Below are 21,196 nucleotides of genomic sequence, written 5' to 3' on the forward strand. Positions count from 1 at the left end.
CCTCTAAAAGCATTTTCTGTTCTCTGTTGGGCCAATTCCTGATCCTTTTATCATCTGAGCTTCACTTTCATGCCCTTTTGGTTAAATGGTTCTCTTCATTGTAACAAAGTTCCTTACCTCGTCATGAATGTATTGAGACAATCACAGAGTGAAAGAGTTTGGAATTCTTAGCCTTTCTAAACTTCTCTATTCTCTCCTGTAGTGAATTACTTTCAGCCTCACATTTATTCTGAGAATGAGCAGTTAGGGACTAAAAAGGCATTAGCATCATTATAATTATAGTTACTACTTGTTTAAAGAGATTGAGTTTTCCTTATCTATACTGGTTGTGACACCAAAGTGTGAAGTTACTACTACTGAGTAAGTGTTTAAAATAGTGTGTTTATTTATTTTAACATGAAAGATTGAGAGAATAGTCATTTGAATGAAAACAAGAAGGAACTGTCAGAAGAGACAATGATAGTTACTTTGAAGTGTAAATAAGATTCTTCAGAGGAGCCGGTAGTTTTTCAGAATGGTTTGATATTTCTGCAAGAAAGCATGCCAAAAAATGGAGTGTATCTTAAGTGAGGAAAGCGTGGCTACATACTTCATCATTGCTTGTCACGTTTCCACACCCATCCAGGCCTGGCTTTCTGGCCCCATCTGGGCAGATGGCAGTTATGTTAAAATAGACACCTTGTACCTGGTTTTCCACTTGAACTTTCACTTCTGAAATAAGCTTCTGCAAAGAGATCATTTTTTAATTACTGACCACAGTAAATTCAAATGTAAGCAACCATGCAGAGTCAGGATTATTAAATCATTCTAGATTTAATTTCTAACTAAATCAGAATCTTTGTATAAAAAGATGAATTAAAATCTGTTTTCACAAAATGAACCAATTATATTTGAAATGTGTAAGAAATACTGAAGGACTAGATTATCTGCTTTTAAATTTTCTGTTTGCACACACATATCTATGGCTGCTTTTTGATCATTTCCAAGTTATTTCTCATTCAGCCTGGGTCACAAAAGTAATCTTTTAAAATTCAGTACTACTTGTATTTTGATAAAGTTTAAATAACACACCGAGAACACATTATAAAGAGTGAATTTTGACTACTTGCTTCTGACATGTTGGGCTAAAAAACATTTTAATTTCAAGCACTTTGAGTGTCATGAATGCCAGAATGTCTTCTGATAGAGTTGAAGGGTACTCCTTGGGGAGAACATTTTTATACTGTAGGCACAAGAATTCTCTGACAGACATGGTTCTAATGCTCCAAGAATGACCTAAATTTTTTTTCAAGTCCCCAAGGCTTGCCTGTGTCAATTGAATTTGTTCCAATACTTAATTCTAAAATAGGGCCTCTTACTGAGCAGAAAACCACCATTCATTCATTCACTTATTTAAGGTCATTGAGTAACCATCTTTTTAATGCCTATAATGTATTAGGCACCCACTAATTTCTTCCATCACAATCTCTGACTTCCAAAGGTTCCAGCTTCCTGAAATATATCCTTAAGATATGTGTGCAATATATCCCATGAAACTAGAGCCTACCACATGCAAAAGTCCGTATCTTATACTTGTAAAAAGAAAGGAAGGGAAAAATAAAATATTAGTATCTATATTTGTATCTAAGAAAAGAGGGTGTGTGTATGAAGTAAAAAATTTCCAGTGTCTTTTAATATTTTACTTTAGTAATTTTACTTCTTAAATATTATAATCTATATTTTTAATCTCCTGAAAAGCTCATACATTGAAATTATTAATTGAGTAATTTTAGCAAGCCAACAGAAATTTCCAGTGGTATATAAATAATGTTGACAGGCAATGCTTTGACAGGTCAGAAGGAAATGCTTAATACAGAAATTGTTCTCAGCTTGCCATCATGAAATTTTGCTTCTCTTATGACATTAAACCAGTTAGGCCAATGTTTTTCGAGCTGTGTGTGAACACAAATCCCTAAATCTCTAAATGTTTTCCAGTTTTGAGATTTAGAAAAAAAGCTCCTTACATTGTTTCAAGCTTCCCTTTTATGAGGCCGACTCTTAATTTTTCTCTGATATATAATTCTTCAATGAATTGTGAATGTTTCAGTAGGACTATAGGACAAGGTGAAATTTTAGACCAATTTAAAAATGCAGACACATGAAAATAATAATCTCAATGCAAGGAAATTAGGGTAAGTTTTTTTTCAAATTTGCTAGTATTCTTTCATTGTAAAGGTAATCAGAACCACAGTGGGCTACCACATCCCACACTTCTTGGGAAATGAACATGAAACTGATAACTGCTGTCTTCTGTTGGTACAGTGTGACAACACAGGTAAATGCATACACTTTGAGGTACAAAAATGCCTACCAGTGTAAGTCCCTTTCTTACTTGGATTATTCTAAAAATAAGAAACTGAATAGAAATGAATTGTACCCGGATATGGTGGTGTATGCCTGTAATCCTAGCTCTCAGGAGCCTGAGGCAAGAGGATTGCTTTGAGTTTGAGGGCAGCCTGGGCTACATAGTGAGTTCAAGCCCAGTCTGAACTACATAGCGAGACCCAGTCTCAAAAACAAAACAAAACAAGACAAAAAAAAGAAGAAATGAATTGTATACAGCTTTGATTTTTGTTTAATAAAAAAGTTCCCTGTTCTTAATGCTTTTTTTTAACAGTATGAGAGAGATGTAATTTATGATGTTTTTCGTTTTTTTTTTCGGTACTGAGGTTTGAACTCAGGACCTTGTGCTTGTGAGGCAGGCGCAGTGCCACTGAGCTAAATCCCGGGCCTATGATGTTTTTCCTTATTCAATATAGTTTTCACGCATAGAAAAAAATTCTAGGCAAATAAGTTTAATTTTCCTTTTAAGAAATAAGTTTAAACAGGTTCTTCATTTTATATTCTGTGTCTGTCTCCTGTCGTTTCCTTTGTACCAAAGTTGATGGAAGATACTGCCTGAAGAAAATTAGAGGAGAAGAAGCCTGAGGAATTTCAGCAGCATCCTGGCTGCTATTTACTTGGTTAAATTCTGCATGTGTTGGGAACAGAGTCAGAGAATGTGGGGAAGTAAGACTTTATAAATGGCCCATAAATTCAAGGTAGACATCATACATATGGTATCATACAGCAGGAAGCACCTGGAGCATGGGATAGACGAACACCTGGACTCAGATCCTGCTTTTGCTTATTAGTTGTGACTGATTTGCTTCACTTCTCTGAGCTTTGGTTTCCACACATACAGTAACTAACACCTGCCTTAAAGGTCAAGTATGAACATTAAACGAAGTCATATATGGAAAGTGACTGCTTCTTAGTAGTGTGAAAGTGATAGTCACTATTATCACAACACGTTGACAGTAATTATTATATTCAGGCATGACACAGTTTGAGAAAGCAGATTTTCTTTAATATTCTTGCATTCAGGGCATCACTCTGCAAAACTGATGACAGCATATGACCACTGATTCAATACAATATTCTTTTTGTCAAACTCTTTTGCTAAGACTGGTAAATAATTGTCTAAGCAATCAAATGGTCATAGAGAAGCCAACAGAATCTTCTTAGTAATTTTTACATCCCTGATAGTACATTCATGGAAGATTGGTGCTTTAAATCGCAATGTGAATTGCTTACTTTATGACACAGGGGTTTATTCAATCTTGGTAATAAACTGCATTCTCTAGCTATGATTTGTGACTCCCCGAGCACTGGATTTGAAGGAAATTTAGGTAGCCTCTGGCAGAATCTTAAGCTATTGTCACAAGACAAGGAAGGCACAGAAAACTGAAGTGACTATCACAAGGATAGTGGCAACTTCATGGCAGAGCCAGGGCTAAACTCCATGTTCTAATCCCTAACCTTGTGTTCTTTCTACCACTGCTTTCATGATACCACTCTTTACTTGTACCATCAAGATGATTCAGCATTAGTTTGTTCCTTACTGCAGAAATGGGGAAGTTTCTTTGCAAAATTTGAGTATAACTTATACATACCTTATAAGCTTCGACTACTAGATTGTTGAGGTTTGCAGCTGTTGATTCTATTTCACCAGCAATGGTGCCAGGCAAAAGGGGTAGAAGGTCCTAAAAAAACATATTAATAGCATTTACATAACTCTATGCCATGGGTCAATAATCAGTAATAACAGTTTTTAGTTACCAGTGGAAAGTGAGCCATTGCATGAATGAAAAGAAGTTTAAGACTTGGAAAATTTAAGCAACCCAGAAATGGTAGTGTATGCATGTGCACATGTATGTGCATGTGTGTGTGTGTGTGTGTCCATCCTGAATTACATGATGATCTAACAATCTAATCAAAATATAGACCACCTCTTCCCAAAGTATTTTGGAGGGACATAGCCACAGGAGACTTCAAATATGAAAAGGATTCTGATGTTAAATAAGTTTGGGAAATTCTGTATATGATGTCTCCAATTTAAATACTCAAAATGCACCTTTGCAAATGAAATTGGTCAGAGTAGGCCTGCAATTTGGAAGTAATTTAACGTTATTTAATGCAGCATTTTCCAATGCTTCTTTAGTTACCGAACTCTTTTCTCACATAACATAGATGGATATTTTCTAGAGTGAGTGTTGTATAGACCTTTGGGACATGTTGGGCCAGACGGAAAGAAAAGACAGTTAAAGATGGGAGCTTCAAGTAGCAGATGTTCACAATGGATAATATTTAGTAACAATAGATATTCCTAGAGAGAAAATGAGAATAAGCGGAGGCTCACAGATCTGCCTGAGAAGAAACCAGTCTCATTAGAGCAAAGGGTACATATTTATAAGGAATCAAATTATGAAAAGCTTGAAATTCATCTATTCACTTTTTTTTTTCTGTTCATACATTAAGTTCCAGCCATATTTAGGCACTACTTGGTATCTCAAATCATAGAAAAACTATATCACTTAAATTTAAAAAATTCATTTATTCAACTTTTATTGAACACTTACTATATGCTACCTTAAATGATTAGGCTACATAATTTTTATCCTTAAGGATCTCTCAGGTATATAAGTGACATTTTCATAAAGCAATGTACACAGAAGCAGCAGAGATATTCACAGATGCTATTAAGAGGGTTCTCAGCGAGCATTTCAGAGCAGGGGCAGGTTATCAGGGACTGTTTCCTTGAAGAAGCAACTTGTGAGCTCTGTCCTAAAGGATGAATAAGAATTAACCAAGTAATGAGACAGAATGACTTCCAAGTGTGGGCATGAAAGGAGAGCGGCAAGAACAGAGGCACAAAGGACAGAAAAAGTCCTGCTTAGTGTGAGTATGCACAGGACAACTAGAATCACAGCTAGGGGGACAGTGCAGGCAGAGAACAGTCACCGAATGAGTCCAGACAGACAGGTAGAGTCCAAAAGGTGTTATATGCCACATTAGAGTTTGGCCTTCTAAATCAGAGGGAGCTCCAGGAACCTTTCACTTTGGGCACTCGTATGAATATATACTTGTGGCTTTAGTAGATCATCCTGGCAGCCATGTGTAGAATGGATTTGGGAAGTGGGTTATGAAGCTGCTTCAACCACTTAAAAGATGTCTGAGAAAGAAGACCCCTGGGCACTGAAGTAGGTGAATTTGTGGCACACACAGGAGTTCTCTGGCTTCTAGATCCTGATGATTCTTACTCTGCACAAAATTTCATTAATATTTACAAAGGAGTAGGGAGAAACTCCTAGAGGCAATCATGCCTGAAGAAATAATTAACAACAAGGAAAGAGAGGAGAAAAGCTATTTAAACAACCTGTACATAAAATCAACTATTAAGTATAGAGGCTCAGAGCACAGGATTTGGGTGGTAGACAACTTTGGGCAAGTAGTTAACTTCTCTAAATATTTCCTAATCTTAAAATGGGAATACTAATAAAAGTGCCCTCATTATTAGGAATAGCTAGGATGAGTAGATAAATTAATGTTTAAAATCTCAGTGCTTGACAATAGTTAAGTACATGGTAAATAAAAGCTGTTCCTGTTATTATTAAAGTATTTTGGTTCATTTAATTTGGGCCAGAGTCCTACTTCTGTGGATGTTAGTTGTTACATCAAAAAAATGGTTCTGGGGCATATATATTTTAGAAATTGGGAAATTAAAATTTCATTGCAGATTTCTGCAGTAAGAAGTGATAGGATTAAAGCACTTAATAATAATTAGATGATTAAGATGATTCATAGGTGTTAGGCACATGGGTGAATGAATACCAGCTTTTTGGCAAATGCAAATAAGTTTGATTCTTTGTTGAAGGCAAGAGAAAATATAATTTTCTCTAAAGTTTTAAAAAATAAATAGAGGGCACTGGTGATTGAGCACTGAGAGGGTTTTACAGTCAGTGAGTGGAAGGAAGAAATAAAGCAAGCAAGGGAGATGTAGACCACTGAACAGTGATGCATAATAGGGCAGTGCAGCAGCATGGAAATGATTCTGGGAAGAGAGACCCTAAAAGACTGAAAAGAGTGATGTAGTAAGGTCACAAGAGAGCAGTTCTGTGTGCTGGGCACTTCATGGCATCTCCAGAGAGACACTGCTGCCGGACATCTATCCTATTTGCAAGTCCCATTTGACCCAAAGGATTCTGGATACTACCAAAATTATCATCAGGCACAGAAGCTTTAATTAGCTTGGCTATTCACTACTGTGGTTCTTCTTGGTACTGTTCTGGACAATCTAGAGTCTAGTTTCTTATATCCATTAACTATGTCAGATGTTTTATATGTAGCCTGAGATAATTTCTCTTCACTCAACGTGGCCCAAGCGAGCCAAAGTTTGGACACACCCTACCTAGACCAAAGCTAGGAATGCTGGTGGTATTGAAAATTAAACTGATGTTCTCCAACTTTAACCTATTGTAAGGACATGCCTATGGGCCAGAATATAAGCAGGGCTCTGTACATGGAAAGTGCACAGATGGAGTGTGAAACAGTGTTCACTTTGTAAAATTCTTCTTCGTTACTGTCAAATACCAGGCTGTGTTAATATGTATTGAATTTAATTCTCAAACAGCACTTAGTACACACACTTGGTTCTAGATGTTATAAACCTAGATAGAATTTGTATTTAAATGCTAACTTGAGATACTATAAAGTACACTCTATTTAGTACAGTATTCCATTTCTGATTCCAAGAAGAGTCCTAATTTCAACCACAATGCAAATATTCAAATTTTGTGTTTTTGAAATTAACATACCTTATACCAATGGAACTGTTTTCCTTGAACTGCAAAAATGACATTAATGTTGTTGTCTATTAGTTTTTCTGAAAGTTGACCTAGTGAGGGATGTTCCTGTAATAGATGATAAAATAAAACTGAACTTTAGTAGCTCAGCCCCACACATATCCAAATATATATTGTGAAGAAAATCATGCAATTGACATCACAATGTACTTTGTTGGCAAGGGTTACGGTTTTACTAAAGGAATTTAAATTATTTTCAAATAGAACATCAATATCAATGTATTAAGGATGCTTTTATAGGCAAAGGCTCTATAAAAACCCATAACACAGAAATGAAGAAGGTCTAATTCAACACGTACAAAAAACTATCAAGACCTCTTTAAAAAAATTGACATGGAATCAAAGTAATGGAATTGAAAGATAATTTAATATTTAGAAATAGAGACACATTAGTGAAAATTACATTCTGAGGCAAAATTCAGTAACAAGTATTGAAATGTAAATATATATTTGTGTATATGTATATACCTACAAACATATGCACATATACAACCATATATGTGTATATATACACACAAATATATACACTCATATGTGGAGAGATATATATATATATATTTGATTTATGACATGATACAGTATGAATGTTCTTTAGAAGCAGAAAATCCTGTGCTCAAATCCTAGGTTTGTCACTTTGTGACAAAAGCTCTCAATTCCATCCTCTGTTAACATGTGAATATTTGCCTTCCCAGGACTGATGGCAACATTAAAAAACCCACAATAGTATGTGAAGTATTTGATGTAGTTTCTTGTATCCATTAGGTATTCAAAACTAATAGCAAGTATGATTTTCATTTCCAGCTATTTGTACAAATATAGATTAAATATCTCTCAATTTATTAACACTATACTTAATCTGCTATAGGATATATTATAGACCTTCTTTATTTTGATTGATAAAATATATGCAGCACCAGTTGTGGCATTCTTTGTGGTAGTAACAAATTACAGATAAGTAGGAGGAAGGGAATAAAGTTGTGTTTAAAGGGCTAGAGATGTAGTTCAGAGTTAGAGGGCCTGCCTAAAATGTGCAAGGCCTGGGTCAATCCCCAGAAGTGAAAAATTAAATTTAGGTTAGAAAATGTGAGAAATTAAAAATGACCAAAATTCCTATCTAAAGTTATGTAGTTAAAAATGGTACTCTCATTTTTTTCTGTAAGTGTTCTTCTAGGAATTAAAGTGATTGTTTCTACTACAGTTCATAACTGGACATCTCTCAGAGCGATGATATCAAACTTTGCCTATAGTTCCACTACATGTTTGTTAGTGCCTAACTGCACAAGCCAAAGCTTTTGTGACTGAGCTTAACTAGTATCGTAGTGTCATTCATGTTCAAATTATTTCATTGGTTTTGCTCCTTGCAACATTCACCACTCTTAGCTGTGCTTTCTTTATGGGAAATTTTTGCTAAACAGTTTTGTTATTAATATCTCTGTATTTTGGAAACTATGTGAACTCAGGACAAAGTTAAATTGACTAGTTTCACTTACAAACTAAATTCCATGATCCACATACTAAATTTACAAATATAGACATAAAGTATAGTCTGATGTTTAAAAATATTATTAGGGTTGAGGATGCAGCTCAGTGGTAGAGCGTGTCTTTAGCATGCATGATACCTTGGATTCAATCCCAAAGAGAAACTATAAATATCCTTTTCTTTCTATATTGTCTATATTTGTTGTGGCAGCAACAACTATATTTTCATGGGTAGCATGTAAATGTGATATGAAACTAATTTATGAGAAAGGCTTAAAAAGTATTACCACATGGGTTTGAATAAGAACAATTTTGCCCAGAGCAATTCTTAAGAATGTAATTCTAAAGTAATAGAAAAAATTCTTGCAACATAAATTCTGCCAGCTAAATTCTTATTCCTAATAAAATGCATAATCTTAAAATAGATTTATAACTGTTTGGATGATACTAATAAATTAAAGAGAACAGTAAAGGAAAGGTGAATCTAGTTGTATTGGGAATATTGTTTTAACGGCAGCAACTACTTTTCAAATAATTTTGCTTTGACAAAAAATAATTGCAGCTTGCCAAACACTCACTTTCCTTAATTTAAAAAAACTATTCATATTTTAAGGAAAATTTAATCCATATGTTTTCAACCAGCTAATATTTAGCTCACATAAAAATCAATATTTAAAGAATAGTTGAAAATGTAAGCAGCTTTTGGAGCCTGTTTAATCTCGCTCCCCTTGCAAAAACAGGAAATCACATTGCCTAAACGTACACAAAATTTAAATCTAGAATATTCTAGTTTGGTCAGAAGCTCATTAAAAACACTGGTCAGATTTTTAAGCTTAAAAGAACACATTTCAAACCCTAGAGAGAAATCTGTTTTAAAAGAAAATTCCAAGTACCTTGAGGCATATTTCTAAAAATTACAAATGTGTAACAGATGTTTAAATAAACCGCCGTTGACAAGAGACCTATGGATTAATGGCCCTTTCTGAAGCCCCTTCCCCCTTCCTCCATGAAGCATAGTATCTTTTAGGATTTTATCTTTTATGTGCTTTATTTGGCCAGCAGGAGAACCCACTCCCTCACAGCCAGCTGTCCTCTTCTGGTGACGTCATTGCCCCTCCATCTAACTCTCTCCCGTCTAACTCATTCCATGTTGTTTCTCTTAACCCTGAAAATAATTACTAGAGATAACAGGCATGTCAGGGGCAAAAGGGAGAAGGTAAAGCAATATGCCAAGGCAGCTGCTAAGTCATTAAGGCTGTGGGAAGTAAGTTATAAATGTCAGAAGGAGAGAGGAGGTAAGAAAGATTCATTGGGAGCAATTTCGGTTAAAGAGATAACTGTGTAGAGATGTATGGTAGAAGTTTAATAATGTGTGTAGCTAGGTGGATAAAGAGAAATGTTTAAGTTTCTCTCCATCTCAGGTAAAATTAGTAATAAAAAGTTTGTAAGATAATTTAGAATTTGTAACACTGAATATTATAATAATGTATTTAAACAACCCCAGCAACTTAAATGTCAATTATATGGATTATATTTTAGGGTTCATTTTTTAGAGGAATGAGACAAATAACATGAAAGCAATCTGACAGCAGAGATTTATTTAGAGATGGAAACTTTAAAGTATATGTTGTCAGTCCCCATCTACCCAGATAGCCTATTTTCTAGCTACATGGAGGTACAGTGATAACTGCATAGATCAGGGTTTCTCAACAGCAGGGGTTCTCAACATTTGGGGCTGGATATTCTTTGCTGTGAGGGCATCCTGTGGAGCGCAGGAAGGTTAGCACCATCCCTGAACTACCCTCTAGAGAGTAGCACCTCCTTTCTCCAGCTGTGACTACCACGTCTCCGGATATATAAATGTCCCCTAGAGGGTAAAATTGCTCCATCTGAGAACCACACCAAGAGCAGGAACTCTGGAAACAGACCATCTGGAGCTTCATCTCCCAGCTGGCTCTGTATTTGCTTGCTAAGTGTTATAGTTTGGATCTTCCATGTTCTTTCCCAAAGGCCCATGTGTTGAAAGCTTAGTCCTTATCAGGTGCTGATGGGAGATGGTGTAACATTGAAGAAGTGAGACCTAGAGGAAGGTCTTTAAGTAACTGGGGTGAGTCCTTGAAGGAGGCTGTTGGAACCTGGTTCCTTATTCTTGCTCTCTTTGGCCCCTTGGCCATGATTTATGTGCTTTTACTCTGCCATATGCTCCCACCACTGCATATACCCAAAGCAATGGGAGCACCCTATCAGGACTACAGCCAGACTGTGAGTCATAATAAATCTTTTTTCTTTATAAGTTGCTTATTTCAGGTAATTAGCTAGGAAAGGTGACTAATACATTATGTGACTGTGCAGCAGCGGCCAATATTCCTGGAATCCCATTTCCATATCTATATTTGTACCCATATTCATATCTAACACATATAAATACTACTGTCTACCTCTCAGACTTATGTGGCAATAAATGAGAAATACAAAGACTTTCATTTACCATTCTATAATTACTTTGTCCACATTTATGGTGAGCAGGGACTCCTGTCTTGAAGTTGCACTGGTTGGTGTCCATTGCAAGCATTGCTGTACAAGGGAGTGTGAATGCAGACAGGTACTTACTCCTCATTACCTCCATTCTCTCATTTACAGAACAGAAGTGATGAAGCAGTATCTCACCTCCCTGGGATATTGAGTGATTTTAATAAAAGATTGCTTAGGAAGAGATATATTGGGGGCATATGTCAGATATGCTTTTGATTATGCTTTAATTGACCTGCTTTATGTATTTACCCTTTATAACTGGGCCTTCAGGTGTTGGAATTTGTGGCCTCTGCCAAAAATAGGTATCAGTTGGAATCATGGTACTCTGCTTACTGAAGGAGGGCATGGACTACAGTTTCTGTAAGCATTTTAAGAGTTGTAATAAAAATTTTTTCCCAAATCTAATTTGACCAAGACCTCTAATATCATTATAATATTACATCCCATAAATTTAAAAAAATCAAATTTAAATTTTATTGTGCTGCTATTCCATTCCTAGCTTTCGTTTTGTTCCATTCCAGAGGCACCACAGAAGCAGAGGCAAGCTCCTCAGAGCCTGTTGTAGGTGATATCTGCATGCAACATTTGCTTTCAATAATAATAATAACAGTAATAGTAAATCCAGCTGAATATTATTTGCAGACATCATTTTCTGGCTACTTTTCTGAGAACATAAAAAGCATTCGAATTAGGTTTCATAAAATAATGTCAAAATTTTTATAAGATTTATAATTTACAACAGATACTTCAGCAAACATTAATTTGAAATCAGGCATTAGTTTTAATAACATCTCCATAAGATGTTACATTATTTTAAAAAAATTATATATTGACTTAAATCTTTCTTGTTGTATTCAGTGGCTTGCCCAAAATAAGTGTTCAGTAAATTATTTTTATTAATATGTAGCCAGAACACAAAGCTGGGAAGCAGAAACAGAGAGATATTTAACATTCTTTAAAGGTGAAGAGGCTGTTTCTTATTGAGTAGCAAAAATAATTAACAAACATCTTTACTGAAAGATTACAATTATGTACTTAATGAAACTCTGTCTGATATAAATATTAGCTGTAAATTGTCTTCCAGAATTTGAAAATGTCAAAAATGTTTCTTTTGGAAAAAAAGAAGAGCACGGAAATAAATGTAATAATTTTATAAAAGCTTGTAAACTCACATAGGAAAGTAAAGGATTAAATTAGTTTAAAATGTTCTTAAGCTCTCTTTCCATCTGCAGTTCTAGAAAAATTGAATGTTAACCATGGTGAAAAAAACCCTTCCTAAATAACATACAAAAGTCAAGTACATGTTAAACAAAACTGCATGAGAAGAGGCACAATCGGTGTGGACTATTTTTATCCATAAGGAAATGTATATCTGCAGTGATGTAAAATATGCCTCCTGAAATTCTGCCTTTTGTCCTTTTATTTATATATTTGGAATACATAATAAATATACTCATCTTGGGGCACTGGTATTGGTACATATACATATTGCATCTTGGTATAGTTCTGCCTTAAATCATCTAAGATGAGAATACACTTGCATCCCAATAAGGCTGCAGGAAAAGGAATGGACTATGGAGCCAGCAGTAGGGAATTCTAAGGAGGTATAAGAGAGAAAAGATAAAGGATCACTGATTGTGGTATGGTATGTCTGGGCACATCTTTTTCAAAAGAGAAGATGATCAAGAGATGGAGCAAGTGAAAGAAGGGGAAGAGAATAAAAAATTTAAGATTTGCTATGTACATGTACCAACTCCTTAGGTACTGCAAACATGTACTTAAAAAGATATGCATGGAATATGAAATATCAAACCTAAACTAGAAGTTACTAATAAATTGTTTGCACTGGTACATATAGTAAGAGTATGGGAAGATCCTGCCTATTTGTGTCTCTCTATTCAGGAGTGAGAATCATCCCAGCATCTGAAAATCCCATTGATAAGGTTCACTGCGTGACCTCCACATACTTGCTCCTTGGTCTCCTTTCACTGTGACTGAAGATCTTTGTGCTGTTCTTGGCCTCTGCCAAGGGTGAGGTCAATGGTTTCTGTGAGGCCTCTGACCAAGGCTGGGAATAACCCTGGAGGAGCTGGGTGGGGAGGATCAAATTCCAATCCCTCAGTGTTAATAGCTTATCTTCTGCATCATTAACAATTTTTGTACAACCATCTAACATTTTAAAAAATGTCATTCTTTAAAGTGTCATTATTGCTGGGCAGGTTATAAAACTACATTGCTACTTAAGTTGTTTATTCTGGCATTTAGTCTTGAAAAGACAGTGGAAAATGTAATTTATGCAACAGTGTAACATCATTTGCCAACAGCCAAATACAAATATGAACAATGTATAAACAGAAATTATTTTAAACTATATGGTATCTTGTTTTGTGTGTAAGTCAAATGATCTGGTTTATGCTACCTATATTAAGACCGAAACTGACATGTTAGAAGAGAAATCATACAAAGAATATCTTTTCTGTAATTTTTCTACTTTTTTTGAGACATTGTGACAAAGTAGTCAAGAATCTAGATTTTTAATATAAGTTTGTGGTAGATTGGGTTCTAGATCTGTAATTTATTAATGTTTTTAGTTGTCTATCCTCAGGCAAGTTCAACTTTTCCAATCTTTACCCTTTTTGTTTGTAAAAGAATGATAATGAGGGTCTCCTTATAGAGTTGTTAGAAAGATAAATTTGATACTGTATGCAAAGTGTTTGCTACAATGCTTTAAATCCATGCATGTATATCCTCAAAATTGTAGCTTTCATTAGTCTAGGATTCATACTGACTTTTGTGAAATAGCTATGTATACAAGCAGAACTATGGACCCTGGAATTTAGACATATAAAAAGACTTCTATCAATTATTACCTGTTATAGAGAAAAGAACCAGAGTTTGGCTCTTGTTCCCAAGAAGCTTGGAACTCATTCAATATTACTAGCATTGGCTGCTGCAGATAAAGTGTTTGATTACTTGTCTAACACAAATTTTAAAATGCCTCTACCATAGCTAAATTGAAGAGGATAGAAATAATTTTCAAATGAGCAGGTATGTATGCTTAAACTTAAGGTAAATGCAGCCTTTGATATAGGAGGCTTCAGAACAGTTGCATATCTTGTACAAATAAATGCATGCCCAAGGGTTCAATATAAATGCTTCAGCTTCTTTTGTTTTAGGGTAGTATTCCTAGAAATGGGAGAATCAAAGTTCCTATGAAAAGGATCTTTTAAAATATAGACCTGTGGCAACTGAAATAAAAGTATTTTAAGATATCAACATTCACATCCCTCCTTAGTTTACTCAATATAGTAAATCAATGACATGTGGAAGGCTCATTCCTTTAAATATACAGAATAATAACCAAGAAAGTAAAAGCAGTTCATGATAGATTTTCTAGTTTCCTGACATCACAAGAACCCAAACAATGTCTAAAATTCCACCGGAATTACAATTTATTTTTATAAAGTTCTATGACAAGATATGTCTAAAATTATGACAGCTGTTTTTTTCCCTAAGGGGCCCTCCCTAGATAAGCAACAGCATCCTTTCAAATACACTTATAAAGAGATGACTTCAGTGACTTGGCAAAACTTCAAAACAATAGTGCAACTTGAGAATAATGTCACTGTTATCTCTCCCTTTAAAAAATGCTTTTCGGTCTCACAATAGAAGAGTTCCTCTTGTATTCCCCTCCACTCTCAATAAATAAATTAGACTAATTCAGATTAAAAGAAGTTAAATAGAAGGAAGGATAGATAGGAAATGACTAAGTAGAAGTAGGTGGGTCTGCCAAATGAAGCTTCATAGAAGAGAATTCGCAAGAAGAATGACACCAGTGGAGTAATTCCAAACCCTGAACTTTTAAAAACTTCAATCAAGCATTGAACTTGTTTGAAATGATAATACAATTGTCCCCTTGACCTTCTACAAGAGTGTCAGGGTGTTCTAGATCAACTGGTGATGTATTTGAATTTTATACAAACAAACCACACAAATTTCATTGTAATTTATCTTTCTAATACTGTAGTTCCCAAATTATATGCAAGGAGCTTTGGAGCACCACAGCTCGCTTTGCAAGTGGCATGAAATATTTTAAGGTTTTATGAGAAACAATAGAGTGACCGTAACTGTCAGGGACCCATAAACTACTAGCTGGAGATTGGTCACAGTTTTAGGATTACATGTGGCTCTACTTGTCTAAGTGACATGCATTCACCAACTGGATCCACATGAAAATAAATGTGAAACAGAAACTGAAGGTGGCAGTGTTCAATCTGATTACAAAGTTCGAGAAGTTCTTGTTACTAAGTAATTTATTACAATTGACTTAAATAGGTGAACCTTCTGGGCTGCCATATCACTGCCCCCAGTGTCAAGGAGCAGAGCTGCCACGAGGGCAGAGGAAGTGAACCTTCTGGGCTGCCATACCAGTGTCCACAAGCACTGAGGAGGTGAGCCTCCTAGGCGCCAGCAGCACACATCCCCACCCCCACCCCCATTGAAATGAGAAGACAAATAAACAAGTCTCAAAACCAGACATCCAGATCACCTAAAGCAACTCCAAAGGGAAATGAGATGGAACAATCTGATACTCAACCACCTGGACTCCCTGAACTGGCAACAAAAGAGGATCTGGAAAAAATGAAATCAGAAATAATTTTTCAGATAACAGCAGAGATTGTGCCCATAGTGCAAGACATGATTAATAAATCTAAAGAGGACACAGATAAAAAAATAAGAGGATCTGAGGAATATGATGGAATCCTAACATAGGAAACAAATGGAATCCATAAAACAGATGCAAACAGATGTCCAGGAGATTAAAAATTCCACTTAAAGTTTACACAGCAGAATGAGCCAATATGAGGACAGAATTTCAGATATAGAAGATAAGATTATAATTAGTGACCAGGAAAAGAAAAATTTCTTTAAAATAGTAAGGGACCACGAGAAATCAATCCAGCAGCTGCTAGACCATGCAAAGAAGAATAATATAAGACTGATCGGAGTCAATGAAGAAACAGGAGAGAGTGCAGATGATGTAAAAAAAAAACTGTTCACAGAAGTGATGGCAGAAAACTTCCCAAGCAGTGGAAAAGAACTTGACATACAGATAAATGAGGCATATAGGACTCCAAATAGCCTTGATCAAAAAACACCTACACATAGGCATATAATAGTTAAGATTCCAGAAACCCAACAGAAGAACAAAATTCTACAAGCAGTTAGGGAAAAGAAACAAATCACATACAAAGGGAAGCCCCTCAGAATCACAGCAGACTTCTCAGCACAAATGCTCAAGGCAAGAAGAGCTTGGAGTGACGTATTTAAAGCCCTAAAGGAAAACACCCTCCAACCCAGACTGAGGTAACCTACAAAACAATTTTTCAAAAATTGATGGAGAAATAAGATATTTTCATGACAAAGAGCACCATAGGAACTTTGTGAATACCAAACCAGGACTCCAAAACATTTTAGACAATATCCTAGGAAAGGACAACAAAGATCACAACCCAAGGAAGCCCAGCAGAATGAATTCATCGGGCATGACAAGAAATTAAATGCAAAGGGAGAGAATCCAACAAAAAGAAAAAGTCATGACAATTAAAAGTCAATACGCATCAGTTATTACCACCAATGTTAATGATATCAATTCACCAATCTATAGAACTAGACTGGTAGAATGCGTCAAGAAGCAAGATCCAACAATATGCTGCATACAAGAAACACACTTAATTAAAAAAGTAACTCATAGACTGAAAGTTAAAGGGTGGAAAACAATACTCCATGTGACAGGAACCCCAAAAAACCCAGGAGTAGCTATCCTCTTTGAAGATCAAGTGGATTTCAAAACAATGCTGATTAAGAGAAACAAAGGAGGACACTATATCCTTGTAAAGGGAACAATCCAAGAGGAAGAGATGAAAATAATAAATATATATGCACCAAGCAATGGTGTGCCCAACTACATAAAACAAATACTAACAGATAAGAAAAATCAAGCACTAATACAATCATAGTGGGGGACTTCAATACCCCACTGTCACAAATAGATCAACTAGACAAAAAATAAGCAATGAAATACTAGAATTCAATCAAACTCTTGAACAAATGAACTTAACAGATGTTTACAGAGTGTTCCACCCCACAAAATCAGAATACGCATTCTTTTCAGTTGCACATGGGTCATTCTCCAAAATAGACCACATACTCACTCATAGATCATGTTTAAGTAAGTGCAAAGGAATTGAAGTTATCCCGTGTATTATCAGATCATAGTGCGATGAAATTGGAGATCAATAGCAAAAGAAACTGCAAGAATTTAATAAACACATGGAAACTGAACAGCACAATTCTGACTAACCAGTGGATCACAGAGGAAATTAAAGAAGAAATCAGACAGTTTCTACAATTAAATGACAATGCCAATACAACATATCAGAGTCTATGGGACACAATGAAAGCTGTCTTACAAGGGAAATTCATAGCAATGAATACTCATATTAGGAAAACAGAGCAAGCCCAATTAAACAACCTGATGCTGAATCTCAAGCTTCTGGAAAAAGAAGAGCAGGACAACCCCAAAGCTCATACAAGGGAGGAAATTATAATGATCAGAGCAGAAACCAGTGCAATGAAGACTAAGAGAACAATACAAAAAATCAATAAAGCCATGAGTCGGTTCTTCAAAAGAATAAACAAAATTGACAAACCCTTAGCCAACCTTATCAGAAAAAGGAAAGAAAAGGCCCAAATCCATGCAATTAGGAATGAAAAGGATGAAATTACAATGGACCCAGAAGAAATTCAGAGGATCATCAATACCTACTTCCAGAACCTATACACCAATAAGATGGAAAACACAGAAGAAGTGAACAGATTCCTAGATATGTACAAATTACCAAAGTTGAAAGAAGAAGACCTAAAAATTCTAAACAACCCCATATCAATCAATGAAATTGCAAATGTATTCAAAAACGTACAAAATAAGAAAAGCCCAGGCCCTGATGGCATCACTTCTGAATTCTACAAGACATTTAGAGAGGAACTACTGCCACTACTGTTGAAACTCTTCAATGAAATTGAAAGGAAAGCAATACTTCCAAATTCATTCCTGGAAGCAAGCATCACCTTGATCCTCAAAGCAGCAAAAGCCCCAACCAAAAAAGAGAACTATAGGCCAATCTCACTCATAAACATAGATGCAAAAATCCTTAATAAGATACTGGCAAATAGAATGCAGAAGATTATCAAGAATATCATATACCCTGACCAAATGGGATTCAACCCAGGGATGCCAGGATGGTTCAACATACACAAATCAATAAATGTAATACAGCATATCAATAGATCCAAGAACAAAAACCATATGATCATCTCAATAGATGCAGAAAAAGTATTTGACAAAGTCCAGCATGCATTTCTGATAAAAACCCTATAAAATACTGGAATAGATGGTCTCTACTTCAATCTGATAAAAGCCGTTTATGAAAAATCAACAGCCAGTATCATACCAAAGGGTCAAAAACTGAAAGCCTTCACACTAAAATCAGGAACTAGGCAAGGATGTCCACTATCACCACTCCTGTTCAATATAGTCTTGGAAACATTGACCACAGCAATTAGACAAAAGAAAGAAATAAAAGGAATAAAGATAGGAAATTAAGAAGTCAAATTGTCATTATTTGTAGATGACACGATACTCTATATAGAAGACCCCAAGAATTCCACCAAAAGTCTTCTAGACTTAATAACCAAATTAAGTAAAATAGCTGGAAACAAGATCAACACACAAAAATCAATAGCTTTTCTCTAGATGAACAACAGACTCACTGAGAGAAATATAGAGCAGATAATTCCTTTCACAATAGCATCCAAGAACCTGAAATACCTAGGAATCAACCTAACAAAAGAAATCAAAGACCTCTTCTCTGAAAACTGTAGCATTCTGAAAAGAGAGATTGAAGGTGATATCAGATAATGGAAAGACATCCCTTGCTCCTGGGTAGGAAGAATCAACATAGTGAAAATGGCCAAACTTCCAAAACTGCTATATAGATTCAATGCAATCCCAATTGAAATCCCAGGAGCATACTTCATGGACCTTGAGAAAACAATCCAAAAATTCATTTGGAACAAGAAGAGACCTAGAATAGCAAATGCAATTCTACGTAACAGAGACATGGCAGGGGGTATCACACCACCCAACTTGAAATTATATTACAAGCCTACTGTGATAAAAACAGCATGGTACTGGCAAAGAAACAGACCTGAGGACCAGTGGAAGAGATTAGAAACTGCAGAAACAACTTCAGACACATTCAGCTACCTCATCTTCAACAAAGGAGCCAACCACCCTCATTGGAGGAAAGATAGCCTCTTTAATAAATGGTGTTAGAAAGATTGGGTTTCAACTTGCTAAAGATTAAAACTAGACCTCTATCTCTCATCATGCGCTAAACTAAAATAAAAATGGATTAAAGATCTAAATATAAAAACAGAAACACTGAACTGCCTGGACTCTTGAATACATTGGTGTAGGAAAAGATTTTATGAACAAAACCTCAGTTGCCCATGAACTAGCACAAATAATCAACAAGTGGGATCTCTTCTTATTAAAAAGCTTGTGCACAGCAAGAGAAACCACCAACAGTGTGAAGAGACAACCCACAATGTGGGAAAAAATTTTCACCTGTTGTTTCCTCAGACAAAGGTCTACTATCTAGATCTGTAAAGGACTTTAACAAATTAGACCTCCCAAATTTAAGGCCTCCATCCAAAAATGGGCATCTGAAATGAACAGACATTTCTCAGACAAAGAAGTAGATATAGCAAATAAACATATGAAAACATATGAAAATCACTGGTCATTTGAGAGATGCAAATGAAACAATGCTGAGATTCGACCTCACTCCAGAAAGAATGGCTGTTATCATGAAATCAACCGATAACAAATGCTGGTGTGCCTGTGGGGAAAGAGGAACCCTGCTACACTGCTGATGACAGTGTAGACTGGTGCAACCACTGAGGAAATCAGTATGGAGATACCTCAAAGAACTAGGAGTGGAAGTCTTATTTGGCTCAGCATTTCTCCTGCTTGGTATCTTCCCCAAAGGATTAAAAGAATCCTACCACAGTGATATATGTGCACCCATGTTCATAGCAGCACAATTTATAATAGCTAAAACTTGGAAGCAGCTCAATTGCCCACCAACTTGAGACTGGATAAAGAAAATGTGTTTTTTAAAAAATAAAATGGAGTACTACTCAGCCATAAAAAATGAGAAATTAGAGACATTTATAGCTCAATGGATGCGTATTGAGGTGACACTCTTTAGTGAAAAAAATAGGACACGTGTAAATACAGAACAGTTTCTCTAGTGTGAGAAACTGAAAGTGTAAATAAGGACTAAATGTGAAATAGGAAGAAAAGGGGCAAAGGGGAAGGGGAAGTGGGAGGGGTAGGGGAAAGGAAGGAATGGAATGGTATTAATATGAGAAAATGAAAACAAAATCCTTGTAAATAGGGAGGGATGGAGGGGCTGAAGGGAAGGCAGGGGAATGGGGAAAAAATAAGAACCAAGAGATATTATGTAAAGGTGCAAATTTCCAACGATGAATGTCATTATAGTGTATACCTAAAATGTACCAATAAAATTAATTTTAAAAATGACATAAATATATACCTACATATTTTATTCATATATCTTATTAAGTTGGTAGGCAATAAATAATTAAGGAATATGGACTTAACTACTTAATGAACAGAACTGTTAGGTAATTCTTTTGCCTGAAAGTGCTGTGGAAATAACTTCTGAGACTCTGAGGTCCATAAAGTAAGAAAGTTTGACAGCTTCTATCCTGCCATTTGGAAGAATGTGGAAATAGGCCTCAACGTTGATGCCAAGGTTTAGCTAATCTGGGGAAGATATGATACTACAAGTTTATATTTAAACATATAT

At 35.6% G+C, this 21,196-nt stretch overlaps 1 protein-coding gene across 6 annotated transcripts in view; it reads right to left on the reverse strand.

Annotated features, from left to right (window-relative positions):
* Nucleotides 1–21,196, reverse strand: part of Itgb8 (integrin subunit beta 8) — a 101,017-nt gene that overhangs the window by 20,151 nt on the left and 59,670 nt on the right. For all 6 annotated transcript variants that reach the window (XM_021254136.2, XM_087206679.1, XM_004839576.3 and 3 more), the window contains 3 exons: nucleotides 7,176–7,271; nucleotides 3,975–4,064; nucleotides 590–724 (listed from right to left, as the gene is read on the reverse strand). In XM_021254136.2, coding sequence (XP_021109795.1) covers nucleotides 590–724; nucleotides 3,975–4,064; nucleotides 7,176–7,271 — 321 coding nt within the window. The remainder of the gene's footprint in view (nucleotides 1–589; nucleotides 725–3,974; nucleotides 4,065–7,175; nucleotides 7,272–21,196) is intronic.

This window comes from Heterocephalus glaber, unplaced genomic scaffold (assembly GCF_053883595.1).
Source record: "Heterocephalus glaber isolate CG9 unplaced genomic scaffold, H.glaber_assembly_v1.0 deba00000676, whole genome shotgun sequence".
Taxonomy (NCBI): domain Eukaryota; kingdom Metazoa; phylum Chordata; class Mammalia; order Rodentia; family Bathyergidae; genus Heterocephalus; species Heterocephalus glaber.